General features: G+C 42.6%; 1 protein-coding gene across 2 annotated transcripts in view; it reads left to right on the top strand.

The window, feature by feature from the left end:
• Nucleotides 1–23,126, top strand: part of LOC137278153 (ras-specific guanine nucleotide-releasing factor 2-like) — an 802,775-nt gene that overhangs the window by 118,368 nt on the left and 661,281 nt on the right. For both annotated transcript variants that reach the window (XM_067810323.1, XM_067810322.1), the window contains one exon: nucleotides 17,188–17,441. In XM_067810323.1, the coding sequence (XP_067666424.1) occupies nucleotides 17,188–17,441 (254 nt within the window). The remainder of the gene's footprint in view (nucleotides 1–17,187; nucleotides 17,442–23,126) is intronic.

Raw genomic sequence — 23,126 nt, 5'->3', positions numbered from 1 at the left:
AAACAAATTCCTTATCTAGCCCTTGATAAGCAAGAAAAATAGTTTTCCTAAGTCTTGAATCAATAGTATTCTTGGAAATCTCTGTATCAATGATTGTCTTGCATGAAAGGAAAAGACATCTACTACTGCACCTAAAGTTTGCTGTCCAATGCAAATGCCACATCATGGCTTGAACAGGACACAGTAAGCTTGATCTGCCAGATCTAGAAGCCTTGGAAGGCAGTGCTGGTATATGATAAAACCTATGGCCTAAAGGACCTACAGCAGCAGTCTGGTTCTTAGCTGTAAAGTCAGGTACAATCCTACATGACATTGACTTTAAACCTTCTGCAAATGCTATAGATGTAACATCAATTGCATGTAATTGCTGCTGTAGCGAAATGTTAACAAAAAGACAGTTTTGAAACTGAGAAACTTTAAAGATATGTGTTGCATAGGCTGAAAAGGATGTCTCTGCAAAGCTTGTAAAGCTATACACAAGTCCCTTTTTGGAAAGACTGTTGGAAATGTGATGTCCTTGATTTGAAATGATCTGATAAGTCTATGCAAAGATCGATCCAAACCTACTGAAATCCCTGTAGATCTAACACAGAAGTTATAGCTTATCTGTACCCTGTTTTGAAACTGAGAAACTTTAAAGATATGTTTTGCATAGGCTGAAAAGGATGTCTCTGCAAAGCTTGTAAAACTATACACAAGTCCCTTTTTGGAAAGACTGTTGGAAATGTGATGTCCTTAATTTGAAATGATCTGATAAGTTTATGCAAATATTGATCCAAACCTACTGAAATCCCTGTAGATCTAACACAGAAGTTATAGCTTATCTGTACCCTTCTATGGTATTATGCTTCAGCCTTCTAACAGGTCTTGAATATAAGAGATCGGAGAATTAAGGACTTGTTGCTCTCTTCTCCACTGGATGAAGACATTCCACTTGGTGTCATAAGAGCTGCTGTTGAAGATCTAATGGACTCTGAGATGGCTGTGGTTATTTGTTCATTAAATCTTTGAGAGAACTGCATATAGTCTCCATACCTGAAGTGAGAGGTTTCTTTGAGATCTCAGGCACTCTGTTTGACTTGGGTTGAGTGAGAAGGCTGCTCCAAAGTGGAAGACATAGTGGTTTGTCTGTCAGTAGTTAAAGGAGATGTGAACCACATCCAGGTGGGCCAAGCCAAAGCTACTAGATAAACTACACAACTGTGTTGTGCTATCTTTGCTAGATAATCCGGGATTAATTTGAGCAGGGGAAACACATAAGCAATGCGATTCTCCCAAGATATTGATAGAGCATCCACAGCCCAAGCTGCTGGATCCGGAACTGTGTTTTGATAAAGTCCATGAATAATTTCCACCTTCTCTTTCAACGACGAGGGATGAGAAACCCGTGGGAAGTGATTCAATCCTGTTATCCGGCTGAAGCACATTCCCCACATGGGACATGGTAGCACACTTTGAGTGGTAGGGAGATACACTCACGGGGACAATAGACCTGGCTTGTGTTGCCTGGCTGGCAAACAAAAACAGACTGACCCTGTCCCCATCATATGAAGCCCTTGGCATCTCCCCCTGCGGGCAACGGCCTTCTGATCCAGTCAGAGTGTGATATTCGACTTTGCCGAACAACGTACCTCTGAATTTTACAGAACAGACCACTGTATCTTGCCATTGTCAAAACAGTAAGATTGACCAAAGATCATCTTAATAATAATAATAATAATAATGAATTTATATAGCGCCTGCTTCCAAAAAAGTATTTGCCTAACAGCGCTGAAAGGTGAGAGTAAGAAAACCCTATGAGAGGGATAATGTGAATAGATGGGTTTTTAGGGCTTTTTTGAAAGAGTCTTTACAGTTGATTTCTCTGATGGTGATAGGAAGGCTGTTCCAGAGTAGTGGGGCTGCAACTGAGAAGGCTCTGTCACCCATTGTGGTTTTGGTGGGTGGCTGGGAAAGAGGAAGGGAGTTGCTGGAGCGGAGTGCTCTGCTGGGAGCATGGAGAGTTACAAGGTTCTTCAGATACATGGGAAAGTCATCATCGTAGATACAGCTGTGATCGAAGAGGAGAAGCTTGAAGTTGATTCTGAAGGATATTGGGAGCCAGTGAAGTCGTTCAAGGATAGGAGTGATGCTGTCATATTGGGGAACACGGGCAACTACTCGGGCAGCAGAGTTTTGAATTCTTTGCAGTTTGGATAGTAAATGACCAGGAATGTTAAAGTAAAGAGAGTTGCAGTAGTCGAGTTTGGAGATTACAAGATTTGTCATGAGTAACTGAGCGGTGTTGTAGTCCAAAAGGTGACGGATTTTGCTTATGTTGAAGATATGAAAGTAGCAGGATTTGGAAAGGGCACTGATTTGTTGTTGAGGCAACATAGTTTCCTCGATAATGATGCCTAATTTTTTTGCTGAACGTGCAGGTGTGATAGCATCATCACCAACTGTGAGACAGAGAGACTGTGGTACTTTCAGGAGTTGCTGTCAGGATCCGGTGGTTAAAAGCTCCGTCTTATTGTCGTTAAGTTTCAGATAGTTTAGCGCCATCCAGGTTCTTATTTCTGCGATATAGTCTTGGATATGTAATGCACAGTTTTTTGCATACTTGGGCTTGGCAGACAAATATAGCTGGTTGTCATCTGCATAGAGGTGGAAGTTCACAGGATATTTTCTAATGATGTCTCCTATTGGAAGAATGTAAATACTGAACAGCAAAGGACCAAGAACCGAGCCCTAGGGCACTCCACAACGGAGTGGCACAGAATCCGAGAGGACAGTGCCAATCTTGACAGACTGGCACCGGCCAGATAGGTAAGATTTCAGCCAGTTAAGAGCTGTTCCTCTGATCCCTGTCCTGGTGTTGAGACGTTGAATGAGGATGCTGTGATCGATGGTATCAAAGGCACTTGATAGGTCAAGGAGAACAACCAGCGTTACCTTTTGATTGTCCATAGCGGACATGTCACTGTGTACTTTGACTAGAGCTGTCTCCGTACTATGTCTTGGTTGGTACGCAGATTGAAATATTTCAAAAAGTTTGTGGTTTTTAAGATGGTCGGTTAGTCTTTTGGCAACAATTCGCTCCATGCATTTAGAGACAAAGGAAATACTGGAAACTGGTCTGTAGTTTTTTAAATCATCAGGGTCTAATGATGGTTTCTTTAGTAATGGTGTGATAACGGCTTGTTTGAAGGCGCTGGGTACCTCACCACTGTTGAAAGAACCTGTGGTGGAGGATCCCTGGTTACATTCTAGGTCAGCGCGAATCTTGTCAATTTTGCTAGAGAAGAAGTCCACAAATCTTTCTGACAGATCCTTTGCATTGTTGTGCACAGGAAGGGTGCAAAAAGCGTTATGTTTGAGCAGGTTACTGATGAGCAGGTATAGCTGTTGCGGATTGTTCTTGTTATCCTGGATATTCTGTGAGATGAAAGACTGTTTCATGGACCTTAGCAATGTGTTAACATCATTCCTGGCTTTTGCATAGAGCTGTCGATGGATTACGAGCCCAGTTTTCCACCACATCCTTTCTGCTGCTCGACGTTTCTTCTTCATTTCACAAATTTCGTCAGTGTACCATCCAGTGTTGGGATGGATGACTACTGTACGTGTTTCCAATGGTGCGTGACTGTCCATGATCTTCCCGATTGCCTGGTCAAACCTGTGCACCTTCTCATCAACAGTCTCTGCCTTGGAGACACTATCGGTTAAATCAGATGTGGAGATGTCGGAGATAAAATCTGAGATGTTTATATTTCTTGTTTTCCGATAGGAAAGAGACTTATGCTGGGGTTTTGGTTTGCTGAGATCTAGAACTGCTCTAACAACAAAGTGGTCAGAGATACCCTCGTCACACACTGTAACTGTCTTAACCAGACCACAGTCGTCCTTTGTGAGCACGAGATCCAGAGTATGCCCTGATCTGTGAGTTGGACCGTAGACATTCTGTTTCAACGAACAGGAATCAATAAGTTCAATGAACATCTTTGAGTTTGAAGCCAATTCAATGTGAATGTTAAAGTCACCCATGATGATAAGTTGTCCCTTTTCTGTTAAAACTCGCTCTAGTAAATCAGAGAATTCAGAGAGAAAGTCCTTAACTGTGTGTTTGTTTTTCTGGGATGGTTGGGGCCTATACACCTGCACGCATCTGAGTGTTTCACTGCCAACTTTGCAGGTAGTACACATATGTTCAAATGAGCTGAAATGTTTTGATCTCAATCGCCCTAGCTTCAGGGATGATTTGAAAACAAATGCAACTCCCCCTCCTCGCCTAGCAGACCTGTTTAGACTGATGATGTCATAGTTGGAGGGAATTAATTCCGCAAGAACTGATGAATCGTTACTGGTTAGCTATGTCTCAGTCATAGCAATCACGTCCGGGTCATTATCGACAATAAAGTCATTCAAAATGAGGGCTTTGTTTCTTAGCGACTGACAGTTCAGTTGTATAAGGGAAAAATCACCAATTTTGTGTTTGGGTATCTGTTTAAAAGTCTTCAATTTCTTCTCCTTTCCAGCTTTGCAGTCCCTTCTAGTTTTTTTCCTTCTGTAATATTGTGTATTACAGCTTGTTAAAAGAGGTTGGTATAGAGTTGTGTTGAGGGCTTGGTTCACAGACAATAGCTTGTCTCTGCTGTATACAATAGGCTCCTTGTCTGTCATTGTTTGATGTCCCACTTCCACACATGTGGCTTGGGTACTGATTGAACAGCTGGTTGTAGATGTGAGGAAAAGTCCACATAAGCTTTGAAAAAATGTCAATAAAGTCAGCATTTCTGCATTTATATTGGTAATGGCATTCTAGAAATCTCCAGTAAGTTCCCTTTCAGTTGTGTACCATTTTTCAGGATGAACCCTGAAGCATAGACTAGCGGAATCACAGAAAATCACAGAGAGAATGGACATGCAGCCTCACAGCGCAAAGTCACAAGTAATATCTTGCCGTATTTTATATTTTCCTTTAGAATTCTTCGGAGAGAATTCATCTTAGTCTTGTTCCTCAACTCAAACTCCTCATACACTGATTTACTGAAGCTTGAAGATCTGAGTTAAAGGAGGAAAATAACTCTGTAATAGCTGCTGAATTCAGTTGGAATGGCTCTGATTTGGGCTTGGGCTTAGAACTGGATCTAGATCTCCGATCTCTTAGAGAAAGCAGGGGTACCAGAGGACATACTTGGAGCCTTATTTGCGATGAGGAAATTGAAGTTAATGAACACCATCCTAACGCTGATGGACTTACCTGACTTCCCTGGCAGGAAGTATTCAAATTGTTATTTGTTCAAATGACAATGTTCATGAAACAGTTGACTTACTTCATGTTCAATATTTTGAGAATTTTCCTGTCACTGCAGCAATGATTAGCAGGAAAAGCAGAAGGGACCCAGTTATGTCACAGATATATACAATTAAGCTTTTATGTTGGTCAGACCGATATGCTGACAACACTGTTTTGAGGCCATTCTACAATAAACATTTTGAACTTGTGGTGCAACAGGGTTGTGTATTATGGGGAATGCGAGTGATAGTACCCATGAAACTGAGGGATAAAATTCTTTGTGGACTACATTCTGGGACAAACAAGGCTTGAAGCATATTTCAGCTCACAATCCTGTTGTTGAGTCCCTGCGGATGGAACATATGGAGCTAAACAAAATCCACCATAATTTGAGAGATCTTCTTGGTGGTTTGTTCAGAGTCAGGATGCCACACTCACCAAATGTGCTGCACATGTGCATGTGACAAACATCGTAGTCACAGGAATGACTGTGCAAGACACATCTGTCACACACATGGACCCTCACTCACAACCGAGGACTACATTCAGGAAATATCTTCAACTACCTCGTTCACAGCGGACAAGTCGTCAACGTCTAGGGACCGCCTACACATCCCCGGTCATCTCCAGCACAGGGCTTTTGAACCCGCAGTATACATCAGCTTTACTCCATTTCTGTCGTTCACAAATTGGACTTTCAGTGACGATGAGGAATTCCTAATCACTAAACCATGGGCCATCTTTCGTCAACAAAATAGAGAAGACGTTCCTAACTGTATCAAACCTGGAGAGCATGGATATATCAAATCGGCGACAAAATACCAGCTGGAGTCCATTCTATTAGAATTCCAGGTACTTCAACCAAGAGTACTTCAATATTTGCAGATCGTCAATTCTGCTTACTCTAACAGAACCGACAGTCTAAACCACCACCCAGTGTAGTGTGCCCCCAATGTACTTTCAACACACATTGTATTATCACTCTACTTCCTTGTGAGTTCCTTAGTAAATATATAGATCACATCATCACCAGTGTTATATCTTTCCTTCCCATCTATCAACCTGATACTTGGGGACCCCGACTCTCCAATTCATAGAGAGACTCCTTAGATTACAGTCTTTAATGAAACAACATTCTGTTTCCAGAATAATAACAACTTTATTCAGTAGCACTGTTGTACAACTTGTTTACATAAGCACATTGTTATCACATGTTTTTCCCTCTCGAGTTAGACAAACCATGCCTACCCACAACTTGCACATGTTTTCTCCAAATCGGATTTAATACATTATCAAAATTGTGACCCACCTACTCCCACTTCCAAATGCTAGAGGGAATGAAATACGTCCCATTTGGCCACCATTACCACCAGGAGGGAGTTGCGATGTCATGACATCACAATCAGAAAACATTTTTGTGACATCACAGAACACTAACACTAAGACCAACCTCTTTGCTGAACATTTCTAGAGTTTCATGTTTCTAATAGTTGTGGATGCATACTCAAAGTGGGCAGAAATCATCATTATGCACGTGTAGCAGGGTGTGGTATATAATGTCCTGCCACTGGGCTGCTAGTCACAACAAGCACAGTTCTAGATGAGTGATGAAATTTATTGCAGTGTCAAAGTTGGGAGGAAGGCTGAAAGAGAGAACCTCCCTCCTGTAAGAGTTCATGCAGAATGCATCATTTAAGCCAAATAATTTTAAAAACTGGTGAAGCACATGGTTGAAGACCATGTGCTCAGTCAGAGTTACAACAGCTGGCAAATATTTAGAAAATGAATGAAATAATATTGTAATTAAATATGTTTTTACAATTATGAAGCAGTGAGATACCCTTTTACTAAATAATGTTTGTTTGCAGAACAAAGTATACAGAGATAAGAATACTGAAATCTTCCTCACCTGAAAGAGAGAACCTCCCTCCTGTAAGAGTTCATGCAGAATGCATGAGGAGGGCAGGTGAGGAAGGAAGTTAGACAAGAAGATCAAAAGGCCAATCAAAAGACAGGTAGCATCTGACAGGTGTCAAAGGAAGTCAGATGATAGAAAGGTGGTGGAAGTTTCTAAAAATAGAGAAGGGGAAGTCCAGGTGAAGCTGGAGACATCAGAGGCTGCCAAGGGTATTGAAGATTGTAGATGTTAGTGGCTGACATTCAACTGTAGACAAGGACAACATAAAACAGAATGATGACAATGACAATATGTATGACAATATATATACATAATTTATGGATATGATGAAACTGTGGGGGGGGGGGGAATTATGAGAGGATGGTATTTCTGTGGATACAACCTGTGGTTATATCCACCACCCTGCTACATACACCCCCGCTTTGGGAAATGGCGACCTCTCCATTCAAAAGTGACACTGATGGGGTACCCTCACACCCAAACACTTTGTTGTACAATAAACTGTCCATCCGTCATCCATTTTGGCTTTGTGCGGTTACGTCCGACTCGCCGAGGGAATGGCTGGAAAACGGATGATACAGAGCCTGGTATACGACTAGTTGACACAGCTTGTGCTGGTGAGGATGGTGTAGGTACAAGTGAACTTCTTGCTGATGGTGAGCTGACTGAAGGCAGCAGCGACACAGGGGATGGTACCGATACTGGAGGAAGAGTATTTTCAAGATCCATGTCGGTCATTGAGATTTCCAATGTGTCATCGGCACTAGTGTCGTTAAGATTGCCAGAAGATGGCATTAAACGTCTGATTGTTGATGGTGAGCGCCTTGGCCTTGGTATGGGCTGGCCATCTGTTCCAATGGGAAGGAGCATATTGCGATGAAGTATACGACATTCTCTGGTCCCTTCCTTGCAGACTTTAAACACAGGAATGTTGGCATGAGGTTGGGACTTGACTACATAGTACTCCTCTTCCCAGAGATTGGCCAATTTTTGCTTCCCACGTATGTTGACGTTACGAACCAATACAAGATCACCAACCTTGACAGTGGCACCACGTGCCTTAAGGTTGTAGGCTTTTCTCTGTTTAGCCTGTGCCCTTTCAAGGTTTGCCGATGCAAGCTCATATGCAGTGTGTAATTTGCGCGCAAGATCAGCAGCAAACTGCGTATGAGTTGGTGATGAAATATTGGCTAGTGATGTACCAAATGCGACGTCAACTGGCAGCCTAGGATGCCTGCCAAACATGAGGAAGTAGGGAGTGAACCCGGTAGACTCATGGAGTGAACAGTTGTAGGCATGTACTAAGTGCGAAATATGGTCTTTCCACTTTGCCTTTTGCTGTTCCTCAAGAGTGCCGAGCATCCCCAGGAGAGTCCGATTAAACCGCTCACATAAACCATTACCCATCGGATGATACGGAGTGGTTCGTGTTTTGAGAATGCCCAATATGCTGCACAACTGTTTGATGATGTCACTTTCAAAGTTCCGGCCCTGATCAGAGTGCAACTTCTCTGGAATGCCGTAGTGAACAATGAAGTGATCAAACAGTATTTTGGCAGTAGTGCGGGCCGTTTGGTTGCGGGTTGGAACAGCAACAGCATATTTGGTGAAATGGTCTGTAATGACAAGGACATTCTCAAAGCCACCAGAGGAGGGCTCCAAGCTGAGATAGTCAATGCACACTAACTCCATAGGCTGAGTGGTTCTGATGTTTACTAATGGTGCACGCTCAGTTTGGTTAGGCGCTTTACGTAAAATACACCTCTGGCAGGCTCGAATCCTTTTCTCCACATCTGTTATCATTCCTGGCCAATAAAACCGAGTCCGAAGAAGTGCCACGGTTCTGTCCCTACCAAGATGTCCCATATCATCATGTAGATGGGTAATAACCTCATCTCTTTTGGACTGAGGAACAATCACTTGATAGTAGGGTACTCCAACATCTGTAAGTTGTTGCCTGTGGAGAAGGCCATCTTTCACAGTGAGTGAATCCCACTGCCGGAGAATGGCTGCAGTGTCTCGGTCAATGGATTTGAGAGCCTCCTTGTTAGGCCGTGTACCAATACGAATGAAGTCCAAAATCGAGCAGATTAAGGGATCAGCATGCTGATATATTTTCATCCGTTGGTTAGCAACATCAGAGGGTGCCATACCATCAACCGCCAACATGCAACACATCACCTCCTGATTGAGAGAGAGTGTCTCCACAGCGCATGATGAGATAAGTTGACCATTACAAACAGCAGAGACAGTTTGTATGTCCATTGACTCACGAGGCAGCCTGGACAAAGCATCTGCATCAGCATTCCTTGCACCAGGAACATACTCAAGGGAGAAGTCATAGGTGGCAAGTTCTGCAAGCCAACGATGTCCAGTTGCATCTAACTTTGCGGAAGTTAGGACATAAGTAAGGGGATTGTTGTCTGTTTTCACAGTGAAGGAGTTGCCATACAAGTAGTCATGAAACTTCTTGGTGACTGCCCACTTTAGAGCCAAAAACTCTAACTTATGAGCAGGATAATTGCGCTCGGCTTTGCTGAGACTGCGACTTGCATAAGCAATCACTTGCCTTTGATTTCCTTGGTACTGGTACAATACTGCACCCAAGCCATCCCCACTTGCATCTGTGTGCAATTCAAAGGGCAGAGTGAAATCAGCAAAGGCCAAAACAGGAGCACAAGAAAGCCTGCTAATAAGCTCACTGAAAGCGGACTGTTGAGCATCTCCCCATACAAATGGTTGAGTAGACTTGATTTTCCGTTTGGACCTCCCACCATGACCAGCTAGCAAATTTGTCAGCGGCCTGGCAACTTTGGCATAATCAGGTACAAAACGCCTAAAGTATCCAGAGAATCCAAGAAATCGGCGTATGTCGTCGACATTGCGTGGAACTGGCCAGTTCTTCAATACCTCTATTTTCTCAGGGTCTGTTTTGATACCCTCCTCAGAGATTACATGACCTAGGTATTTAATGGAGGTCTGCAAGAATTGGCATTTTGATGGCTTAAGCTTGAGCCCATTCTTGCGCAATCTTTGAAAGATTGCTCGTAATCTCTCAAGATGCTCATCAAAGGTCTTAGAGAATACAATGATGTCATCGAGATAGATAAGGCATTGAAGAAGATGAATGTCACCCATACACCTTTCCATAAGGCGTTGGAAAGTAGCCGGAGCATTTGTTAGTCCAAATGGCATCGAATTACACTCATAAAACCCAAGTGGGCCGACGGTAAAGGCAGTACGGGCCTTATGCTCTTCATCTACTTCGACTTGCCAATATCCACTCTTGAGATCAAGACAAGAGAAGTATTTTGCCCCATGTAATGCATCGAGAGTTTCCTCTATCCGTGGTAGAGCGTAGGAATCTCGAACTGTGCGACTGTTCAATTTGCGATAATCTATACAGAAGCGTAGAGTCGAGTCACGTTTGCGTACCAATACAACGGGTGAGGCATATGGACTAGCAGATGGACGGATAACTTTAGCATCCAACATTTGCTTTATATGGTCCTTGACCTCTTGATACATGGAGGGTGGAATACGTCTATGTCTCTCCTTAAATGGAGTCTCATCTGTGAGTTCGATTCGATGGGTGACCAAGTCAGTATGTCCCATGTCCATATCAGACTTGCTAAACACATCATCAAACTCATTCAGAAGAGAATGCAACTGAATTATTTCTTCCGGGGAATGTGTTGCACTCAGAGAATCCAGATCAAATAACTCTGTTGATAGTTTGGTAGGTTTACAACCAGTATGAGTGCCCTCATCCTCAGAGACTAAGCTGTCCAAAACAGTAACTTGTTCCAAATGACAAAGTACTGTTTTAGCAGGAATTGTAACAGCCTTTGTGGATGGGTTAGTAACCTCAACCTTGACCCGTGTTGTGGAGTGGCTAGACTGAAAACCAACAACACCAGGTACAAGTGCAAGTGAACCAGGAAGTACGGATGGTATAGCACAAAACTCCATACCAGTCTGTGGAGTATGACCCCTGCAAATGCCGGTAATAATCTGGTTACATGACGGGGGTATAGTGATAGCCTTAGTAGTCCTCACATTCTCAGTTCGGTTAAGGTCATCCCAACGCTTACTAAGCCAATGGATAGCCATGGTCCAAGGAGAAGAACTCCCAGATACCCTGTCACCAGGGTTGCTGTCGCAAGCAGCTCGCAGGACATTCGTCCCCAGGATAAGCGGAACCTTGGAGGTGAAGTCTGTAGTGGGTACTACTAGAACAAGTGCTGGTATCTCAACTACTTGGCCCATAAAGTCAGGGGGTACAGCAATGGTGGCCTCAACATACCCCAAATAGGGCAGCTTGGCACCTCCAGCTCCATGCACCTCTAGTAAATAGCTGATTTGGTGAAGCGGCAAGTGAGGGAGGTAAGCTCTGTAGAAGTTTTCAGAAATAGTGGTGACCATCGAACCAGTATCTATCAAAACTTTACAAGCATGACCCTCGACCTTTACTTGCCCAATGTTTGGTTGGCCAACTAAACTGGAAGGCATATTTTGTTTGGAGCTTTCCTCCGAGTCCTCAGTTCGCTCCACAGCTGGGACTCTTATGAGTTTAAAGCAGGACAATGCTGGTGGCCTCTTTTAAGTCCCGGCTTTCCACAATCAAAGCAGAAAACTGATGACTTTTGTGGTAGGGGTTTATCATGAACCTGCTTTAATATGGGTTTATTTGTCTGAGCAATTTTCGACTGAGCGTGGCCTTGGCGACTGGTGGATGGTTTAAAAGAGGCTTGAGCAGACTTTAGCTCAAGAGAGTGAACTTTGTCACCCATAGACTTAAGATTTTTATCAATTTCTTTAAGTCTAGAGAGCACTTCCTCCATCTCCTGACTACATGGTACAGGAGTGGTAACAGGATACACATGTGCCTCCTTGGGGGTCAGTAGTTCCTCCTCTACCCGACGTACAGCAAGCAACAGTTGACTGTACTCTAGACCAGTGTCAAAGTGATGACGAGTTGCTTGCTTCAAAGCATCCTTGGATAACCCCATCCAGAAACGACTTCGAAGTAAGTTCATGGCAGCATTTGGTGGGAGCATTCCTGAGGCTTCGATCTTTGATATTAAGTCACGAAGTCTACAACTCCAAGCTGCAACAGACTCATTTATTTCTTGGCGAGCGGTATAAAAACGCTCCATAAGTGTCTCACCAGGCATCACATTGCCAAAGACAATGTCCAACTGCTCCAGTGCAGAATCAAGGGTTGCCTCAATCGAGAAGCCACTAAGAAGATCTGCAGCAGAACCTTTGGCTGCTCTCCACATGGCATTGAATATTGCGGTGTCAGAGTAAGCATTCTCACGTCGACAACCCAATATTTCAAGGCGCCACTGACTATACTTTACATCGCCCTTTCCCCCATCCCCAGAAAATGTTGACAAACGAGGACTGGGTGCATGAAGTATTGACATGGGCATGGTTGAACGCGGAGTTGCCCCAAGCTGACTAGGCTGGACAGTGGAACTGTACCCTGGATGTGGCAAAGGCATGGGTACATGTCTGTTAGGCCAAGCCTCACAGGGTGCCCTAGATGGATGTGTTATGACACATGGTTGTTGTGGGTAAGGGGTACTTGAACCTATTGGTTGGCTGTAACTAAATAGGGACCCGTAGGGCCTAGGCAGAGAATTAGGCAAGTCTAACCTAGGACTAGGGTCTTGTGGTGGAGTACCCAACTGGGAAGCCCCAGTAGATAACAAAGGGGGACCCGGTGGGGTGTGTGCTAACAGAGATGATGGCCCCTGTGGTTGATGAACAAACACTGGGCCATCATCTGGGATTGAAGGTGGAGGTACATGAGGCCGAGACAACAAATCCCCAGATGCCAAATCAGCTGTATAGGTAGTGTGTGGCTGATGTGGAATAACATCGTCTGCTAGACGGGATAGTATGCTTGTGCGGACAATAGGATTAAGTTGATGGATTAAATCCACAACCTCATCTACCTGTGATTGAAAGTTAGTGTCCAAATGAGCCATAATGTGACATATGTATATGACGACCTCCAAGAAAGGCAACAAGACTAACTGTTGAGTTGGATCTCAACAACAACAGGACTGATTCTATGAAAGGCGATATCTGAGTGCAAAACTCCTAACTACAAGGAAACAATGTGCAGCTCCTACAACAACTAGGATACAAGATGGAGAAACGGATATGAAGTGTAAACCATCTAAAGGAATTAACAATAAACCAGAAGAGTAATGTCACAACAGAAGCACTGGCAACCAGACAACCATAGGGAGTGTATGGAAGTCTGAAGAACAGTACATGGGATGTGGATAAAGGCTAGAATGGGAGATGATGTATGATGAAATGAAGAAACAAGGCAAGACATGGTAAATGTTAGTAGTTTGCTGCTAAGGGAAACTTCCACTCTGAAGGATAGATGTCAGAAACAGCTAGGAAAAAGGAAGTACTAAGGATAGAGTCTGATACTAATAAGGTGTGTAGGAAGGGTGTCAACACTGGTATAAAATTGCAAAATTGGAAACAATACTTTTGATTTTGAAATTGAGCTGTTTAAGTTAACTGTAGGTTGATTTGGAAAATATATTTAGGATCAAAGTCAAATAATTACCAGCTACAGTTTATATAAACAGTGGAGAAATTTTGAATAGAAATGAACTCTTAAATTATATTACTGGAACAACTTTGATAATGATAATGAGGCTGAGATGAATAAGAATAATATATATATATATGATTTAGATAAACATGGTAGACATAGAAGTGTTGTAGAAATAGAATTGTACAAAAGTCAATAATCTATAAAATCAGAGGTAAGAAACTTCCAAATAAGGTGAATATATAATATAGATATCACATGATAGTGCTGCAATTGTGATATTGCAAGCTGGAAGCTATATAAATGTTTATGTAGTATCACAAATGTCTGCTTTCAGGTTCTGTCAAAACAGTTCAAGTCCTGAATAATACACACAAAAATGTTGAAGTCACAAGCTGTGAAAGAACCAACTTGCAAGTCCCAAACACGTCACACAATTGATCCGAATGAATTCAAGTCCATCCAGGAACGTTTTGGGGATTATTCTTGAAACTGCATGAACTCTTGAAGAATGATATGAGATGAATGGTGAACTGCTTCTTCTCACTGTGAAAGTGATGTAGTTGACTGGACCAGCAGCCCCACGTTGGGCGCCATTTTGTAGCAGGGTGTGGTATATAATGTCCTGCCACTGGGCTGCTAGTCACAACAAGCACAGTTCTAGATGAGTGATGAAATTTATTGCAGTGTCAAAGTTGGGAGGAAGGCTGAAAGAGAGAACCTCCCTCCTGTAAGAGTTCATGCAGAATGCATCATTTAAGCCAAATAATTTTAAAAACTGGTGAAGCACATGGTTGAAGACCATGTGCTCAGTCAGAGTTACAACAGCTGGCAAATATTTAGAAAATGAATGAAATAATATTGTAATTAAATATGTTTTTACAATTATGAAGCAGTGAGATACCCTTTTACTAAATAATGTTTGTTTGCAGAACAAAGTATACAGAGATAAGAATACTGAAATCTTCCTCACCTGAAAGAGAGAACCTCCCTCCTGTAAGAGTTCATGCAGAATGCATGAGGAGGGCAGGTGAGGAAGGAAGTTAGACAAGAAGATCAAAAGGCCAATCAAAAGACAGGTAGCATCTGACAGGTGTCAAAGGAAGTCACATGATAGAAAGGTGGTGGAAGTTTCTAAAAATAGAGAAGGGGAAGTCCAGGTGAAGCTGGAGACATCAGAGGCTGCCAAGGGTATTGAAGATTGTAGATGTTAGTGGCTGACATTCAACTGTAGACAAGGACAACATAAAACAGAATGATGACAATGACAATATGTATGACAATATATATACATAATTTATGGATATGATGAAACTGGGGGGGGGGGGGGGGGGGAATTATGAGAGGATGGTATTTCTGTGGATACAACCTGTGGTTATATCCACCACCCTGCTACACACGGGTCAGCATCAGCAGAGTTCTGAGGAAAGTGTTCTCTCAGTTTGTAATACCTCGACAAATAGTTTCAGACAATGGGCTTCAGTTTGTATCTGAAACTTTTCAAACATTCCTGAGGGAGAGTGGAATATGGCATATATTTATGCACCATATCACCCTGTGCCTAATGGTCAAGCAGAAAGAGTGGTACAGTTGTTCCAACAAGCCTTGAAATCAGCCAGAGATGAAGAAGGTTTGGTGCAGAATGTTATAGATCTAGCCCACTTTGTGCCATGAGGGAGACCCCAGCAGGTTATTTCTGGGAAGAGAAATCAGGACTTAGTTCCTTCTGATGTCCAGGGTACTGTACATGACAAACAGACAACCCTTCCATATATGAGAGCAAACTGACTTTGAAGGAATTGAGAATAATTCAAATCTGGTTTAATAATATAAACATTGGAAAGATATTTGAGATGTTACATTTCTTGTATGATATGTTAAACAAACTTGTAACTTTTCACAATTTAAAGGTTTATTGTGCCATAAAAGATTACACATCATACTAAAGTTATCTCCTCAATCAGATTTAATCTGGGTATGCTGTTTTAATGGGAAATATGTTGATACCCTCCGGTAACCCTCTGTTACATTTTTTTTTTATCCCAGCAATGTGTTTTGCAGGGGTATTAAAATGCGCACCGTCCATCTATGTGTCTTCAGTGCATTCATCCGTCTGTGCACATTTATCTCTTCCAGAGCAGAACTCTAAAACTGTTCAATAATTTCTTAACCTACCTAGATAGATCTAGTGGTGTACTGGTGGTTTTTGGTAGTTTTGGAATTCTGAATAAAGCCCACTGGTAGTGCTCTTTTAACAGATTTCTAAAACCTTTCCCTATTTTTTCACTAAACCTCGTACATAACTTGGTCTACTGGTGTACTCTGCCTTTTGGTAGTTTTGGGATTTTGAATCAGATATTTTTGGCATTTCCATGGCAACAAGTTTAACTAAGACTGAAATTGTTGGTGGTTCTCTTCCCCGGCACAGAACTCTAAAACCATTCAATGTTTTTTCACCAAACTTGGGACATAGATACTAAGATTTGGTGATGCACTGGCACCTTTTCATTTTAATTTTGAATAATATATTTTTGTCATCTTCGTGGTAACAACTTTGATTTCAACTGAAACTGGTGGTGATGTCTTTTCCAGAGCGGAACTTTAAACTGTTCATCTGTTCACTATTTCTTCACCACACTTGGCACATAGCTTAGTCTAGTGGTGTACTGGTGCTTTTTGGTAATTTTGGAATTCTGATTAAAATATTTTGTGTTTCTATGGCAACAAGTTTGACTTAGACTGAAACTCGAGGTTTTGCTCCTTTCTGGAGCAGAACCTTTAAAACCCACACTGTTACTCTCCTTCCACTTTTCTATGTACACACCAAAATGTTTGGCGCAATAAATAATAATAAATAAATCATAATTTGTAGACATATTCATGAAGGATATTTTGCCATTGTGGTTGGATATTGATGACTTTGTCTTCTTATTTTTTACATTAATCTAGTGTTAATTTACTATATAAAAATTCATTTTATAAAAAATTCTTGTTATCATAAACATCCCTTTTCCATTGATAAATCAATTTTTTTTAAGTCTTGTTTTTTTTAGAAGTTAATTAACTTGTCAAATACTACATACTGCCCTGAAAATTGATTTTCCTGCTTTTTTCATATCAATACTGAAATACTGAAAGTTACATATTGAATAAAAGTAAACCGTTTGGGTGGGTGGTCAGGTTCGCTGACTTGGTTGACACAAGTCATCGGTTCCCAACTGCGCAGATCGATACTCATGTTGTTGATCACTGGATTGTCTGGTCCAGACTTGATTATTTACAGACCGCCACCATATAACTGGAATATTGCTGAGTGTGGCATAGAACTAAACTCACTCACTCACTCACTACTCCAACTGTGTTGTCAATACATAACAAAAATCTGTCGATGTATTGTTGCAGGTTCAAAGCTTTTTTCGTGGATGGCTGTGTCGACGACGCTGGAAGCAGATTGTTGAGCTATATATACGATCCCCTCATGCAGAGAGTATGCGGAAACGCAACAGCATAGTTTTCAGTATGGTGGAATGTGAAGAAGACTATAACCGCCAACTTTCTTGCCTTGTCACTTGTTTCCTGAGACCATTAAGAATGGCTGCAAGTTCGAAGAAACCGCCTATATCACATGATGATGTCAACTCTATATTTCTAAACAGGTTTGTACTTTTAAAATTCATTTCAAATACAAAGATGAACATACTTACTCTGTGGTGTTATTTGGGTATTTTTGTTAAATTCTTCACACTTTATTCCCAAGTACAGCCTACATAAAAAATTATGATGACTACAAAAGTTGATATTTCTGTGCCACATTTGATTGTTTGAAAGTGCAACTTTCAGTCACTTCTCAAATGTCATATTATTACTCATACCAAATACTCGGCATATATCCAACTAATAGATATATGCTGCTACCTGCTGTGGCCTTGAACGCTCCACATACTCCTGTTGTTTTAGATTTACATAATTTCTATAGCTTACTCGAAACCTCCATATTTATGAAAAGTTAATGTAACTTTTTATATCTTCTTTGAGAGGCGACCAGTGAAGGTCCCGGGGTAGAATAGGCCTTCAGCAACCCATGCTTGCCATAAAAGGCGACTCAGCTTGTCGTAAGAGGCGACTAACGGGATCGGGAGGTCAGGCTTGCTGACTTGGTTGACACATGTCATCGGTTCCCAATTGCGCAGATCGATGCTGTTGATCACTGGATTGTCTGGTCCAGACTCGATTATTTACAGACCGCCGCCATATAGCTGTAATATTGCTGAGTGCGGCGTAAAACTAAACTCACTCACTCACTCTTTGAGAGGCATTTTAGAATTTGTGAAGATGAAAGAAACCAAGTTCAATGGATAGTCAACTACTTGACTGCAATGAGTATGACATTTCGGTGTAGATACTAACACTGCTATCAAGCATGTGATACCATGAGTTGTAACAAAGACAATATATACATAGCTGTATAGTGAGTATATGCAGTTGACAAAGTTGCTGTACACTGGTTTGCTAATTAGTGATTTGAGCAGAATAGATTGATGTTGTGAGTGGTTATGGTCAGCTGTCAATTGCAAGGTGCTGAGCACAAGCACTTGGCATCATCAACACTATGCTGCACAACTACAATAAGGCTGATTAAAATGTTGAATGAACAGATACATCTTGGTCTTGTCAAAACGAAGTTTTACCAGTTGTTTTTCATTCATCAGTATATCCTATCTGACCAAACTAATTTCAATTTCTTTTTCGCGAATTATCCACATCTGGTTTGTTTTGGGATTACACTTTCTAACTAAAGTTAAAAATCTAGTACTTTTGGGATTGAGTAAACAATATCACATTTGTTACAGTCCGCTTGATTCCATTTGAGACCGATGAATTGCTCACTAACACAAAATCTAATAATTGCAACAAAACCAAATTTTGCACAGCCACATGAAATCGACAGACCAACTCTGAGGATGTGTCTCATAATTTGGGAAACCTGAGTAAAAAAGTTCATCATTTTCTTGTTACCTTTCGCTATTTTGCACATATTATTCATGTTTGGTTTGTCTTGAATCTATGTACGAGGGGATGTCAATAAGTTTTTAGCTTTGAGCATTTTTCATACCCAGGTGCCACAGCCTATGGTACGACATTGAACCTTGGGTGTAGCTGATGTGATATATAAGTTTTGGTATCCTACTCTCAGAAGTTATTGAACAACTCACATTGACAGAAAGAGACCCCCCTCACGGCAGTGAAAATGAATAAAATTGAGTATAGAGCAGTAAATAAGTTTTTAGTTTTTGAAGGAAACTCGGCAAAGAACATTGAAGAAAGGCTTTCAGCAGTTTATGGGAAGTCTTCCCCTTCATCTGCTACCATCAATCGATGGGTCAATGAATTTAAGCATGGTAGAGAGAGTCTTGAAGATGACCAGAGTCCAGTTCGCCCAACAACAAGCACTAGTCAGAAAAACACTGACAGAGTGCATAGACTTGTGCTGGAAATTCGTCAAATCACACTCCACGAGTTAGAGGAGACCACAGGCATTTCACACGGATCCATCGAGACAATTCTTCATGAACATCTCGTCATGTCTAAGGTGTGTGCAAGATGGAAGCCAAGAAATGAAGCAAACAAGGGTCACCATAAGCAACTCCATGCTAACCAGATACAACAAAAATCCAGAAGATTTTCACTTTAGGCTAGTAACCTGTGATGAAACCTGGATCCACCACTATGATCCTGAGAGCAAACAAGAATCCATGTCACTTCTCCCAGGACCAAAAAGTTCAAAGCCTCCAGATCAGTGCAGAAGGTAATGGTGACAGTCTTCTGGGATAGCAAAAGCGTCATCCACATCGATTACTTACCAACAGGAAGAACAATGAATGGGGAATATTACGCTAACTTGTTGAGGCAAGTGCAGAAATGACAAAGAAGTACATGGGTTAAATGGCCTAGAGTGTAGGGGTGCTCAAGGGCTGCTGGATTAGTAATGAAATGCACCTAAAGCTGCCATTGCCCAAGAAACTCTCGTTACTATGAAACCCTTGCCATGGCGCTACTGCAGCCAGGCACTGAATGTAAAAGAATATTGAGCCAGGGCAACTACAATTGCCAAGCCAACTGTTTGCTGTAAAGCAGACCCTAGTCACCTGCTGTAAAGCAGAGTGGATATACCTGATCCTTGCTGTAAAGCAGAAGACCCTAACAGTGCAAAATGCAGCTGTGCAGCCAGTTATCACAGCAGTCCACAAGCACCCCGCCACAAGCATGAAAGTGGTACCCTACACCCATGGCATACAGACGATAAACCCAACGGCTTCTCTTCAAGAAAATAAACGTAAGGAAAAGGTGAAAACGTTTAAGCATACAGTTTGGTGATTCTTCTCGGTTACGGATAGAGTCCAGGGTTTTACCAATGTTGTTAATAAAAATAGCCATGCCTCTCTGTGACAGGTGTACACCATCAAAGGCATACTGGTCCATGTCTGTGGTGTTGAACTGGGAATAGAGGACCTGTAGTAGTATATACAATGACAGTTCTGGACCACTTTCAAGAAATGTCTCTACAAAGCCTTATTTACTAAATAAGGCTTTGGTTGGGTCATTAGCTCTTGCTACTATTACCCCTACTACTTAACGTGTGTTGGAGGTAACACTGTGCCATACGGTACGATCAATAATTCTTCTCTTACAAACCCCCTACCCGGCCCATCCCTCAAGTAGTACAAGTTAGGTTCGTCGGCTTTCATATCCACTTTATCTATGTTGTAAGTTTTGACTGACCATATAGGATCGGTGGCCCGCTTACGGCTATCACCCTCGTGTTCCCCCGGCTGGTATAGATACCTCACTAGGGCCCTATCTGGTATCTGTTTCTCCTTCCCACGCAATGGAGCGGCCGACTCTGCAACTATTGATTTTAGTTTGATAGCGTCTGCCGGTTTCTTACCGGTGAGACGGGTGACTTCATGGTTGATTGCCGACACCACCTTGGGTAACCTCGTGACCCATTCAGTCGATCGTTTTCCAGGGGTGACCATCTCCCTAGCATACTGATGGCCGAACAAGCGCTCAGCCAAAGTCCTATTAAATCTCTCAACTATGGCTTGGCTGCGATGGGCTCCGGCCGTGCCACGCCTGACCTTTGTATCGTGTTTGGCTAGCAGTTGTGACACGGCACCCATGAACTCCCGTCCGGGGTCAACTTGCAGCTCTGTTGGCCACGTCAGCGGACTGCGTTTGTATATGCATTCGAATCCTCTGGCTACCTGGGACGAATCTTTCGTGGTCAAGGGTTCGGCTTCCTTGTAACGACTGGCTACGTCCACTACGGTTAAGGCATACTTGTACCTCTTGTCGTGGGGTAGGAACAGTAGGTCTGCCTGGTGAACGCTATTAGGTATGTTAATACTGAACCTCCTTCTAGGCACGTAGCGTGGTGCCGGCAAATAGATCTGCCACAGGGCTTGTTTTTCAAGCCACGCTTTGGCTTCCTCCGGGGGTACTCGCGCTATTTTAGCTAGCTTATCTACTGCGCTAGCTCCTTTCCAGTACCCACGCGGGCTGTAGTAAATAGCCTCAAATTTTTTCATGTCCATACGCGTATGTGTTTATCCCATCAATAGCTATCCAACGTTTCGTGTCCATAGGCGACAGGGACGTCTTGTTTATAGTCAGTCCGTATATCTTATGTCCATCACTTCTAAGTGTGTTCATTTTATGTCTAAAGGTACGGGTCTTGAACAGGGCTTCCTTGAATCTGGCGTGTTTGATGTGTTGTTTCACCACATACTTCTTAACCCCCTTAGCCTTCCGGATCTCACTATTGTCGGCTTTCAGTATGGAGTACATCTTAGGTCTCAAACCTATGTACTCGGCTATGGGCGTGCCAGCACACTCGTCCTTCATCTTACCTAGGACCTTTTTATTTACCGTACTGTGTATGGCATGGGTCTTAGGGTAGTCGCTGGTGTCGTATAAATCGAGGTGTTTTTTCATGTCCTCGTACACGTCCTCGGTTCGAATCTCCATCAGCAGGGAATCCGTGTCAGTGTACAGCACTTCACACCTGTCACCGTACTGTTTCTTGAGCTCGTTGTAGTAAAAGTCGTACATCAGGTGTTTGGATAAATCGAGGATGCTCATCCCCACGTAAACAGGCCAGTTGAATTTTATGTGGCTTTTCTTCATGTGTAAGGCAACTAGGTTGTCTGTGAATATCTTACTACGGTTGAATGCCGGACTGGCTATCAATCTCCTGAGCTTGTCTTCCTCACTCGACCGAACCAGCTTCACGGTCACGCGTTTCCTCAGGTTCTCCATAGTCTTACCAAACACCGAGTTGTTCATGAGCTTGTAGAGATTTTTCTCAAAATCACTGGTGGCTTTTTTTCGTAGGTCTGTGTTCATTCTGATGTAGGGCTCCATCCATGGGCTCTGGTCGAACATGAGCACCCTGTGTATTTTGGTCAGCCTCATACCCAACGACAGGTACAGCTGTAGGTTGCGATAGTGAACGATGTACTTGGTCTTATTCATTAAGTTAGGCACGAGTTTTTCAACGTCTGTCACACGCCCACCTGACAAGTTATGTTGGTACTCAGACATCCAGTCTGGGTTAACCCTCATACGTTCGGGGGCCAGGGGGTAGCTGTTATGTGATGTGTGTAATTCCTTGGGATACTCTAAGTCAACCTCGAGGATATACCCTTTATTCGAATCTGGTGCAACCCCCATAACATCAACGTGGGGTACCCATTCGAATCCCCCTGTAGGTAGATACTGACTCATGGCCCAGCCGTACAGGTTGTTTGCGTCGAGGTAGAGAATGTGATTGGTTGGCTTGTTAGGATCGTAACCTTTCACGTATTGATTATTTGCTTTAGCGTATCGTTTGGATGCCATGGAAATCCCACCTCGCAAGCCTTTCTCAATGAATAGGTGCATGTCGTAATCTGTGAGCAATTCCAAATTAACTCCGGTCTTTTTAAGCAAGGCGTCCCACGACAGACCTGGGCTGGTGTAATACCATGCAGGGTCGAGTTTATACTGCTTGAAACACGTCCGCCTAAATGTTTCAAACACGTCGGCTAACAGCAGTACATCTGTCCTCAAGTACAGGTCGTGATAATCACCCAGGTTCTTGCAACCCAGTTTATTCCATACGTTAGTCGCGTGCGAGTAATCATCTCGTGAGACGGACGCCTCATTCAGCTTGCTATAAAAGCAGTCAATAGGGGGTAGTCTGGTCTCGGTGAACTTGACCCAACTATCCATGTACTCATAGGGGTACACACCCTTCCTCATAAGCAGGGGTCTAGTCTCGGCGTCTGTGTATCGATCGG

The sequence above is a fragment of the Haliotis asinina genome, chromosome 3 (assembly GCF_037392515.1).
Source record: "Haliotis asinina isolate JCU_RB_2024 chromosome 3, JCU_Hal_asi_v2, whole genome shotgun sequence".
NCBI classification, from domain to species: Eukaryota; Metazoa; Mollusca; class Gastropoda; order Lepetellida; family Haliotidae; genus Haliotis; species Haliotis asinina.
The sequence above is the reverse complement of the archived record's forward strand: the minus strand, read 5'-3'. Positions and strand labels throughout refer to the sequence as shown.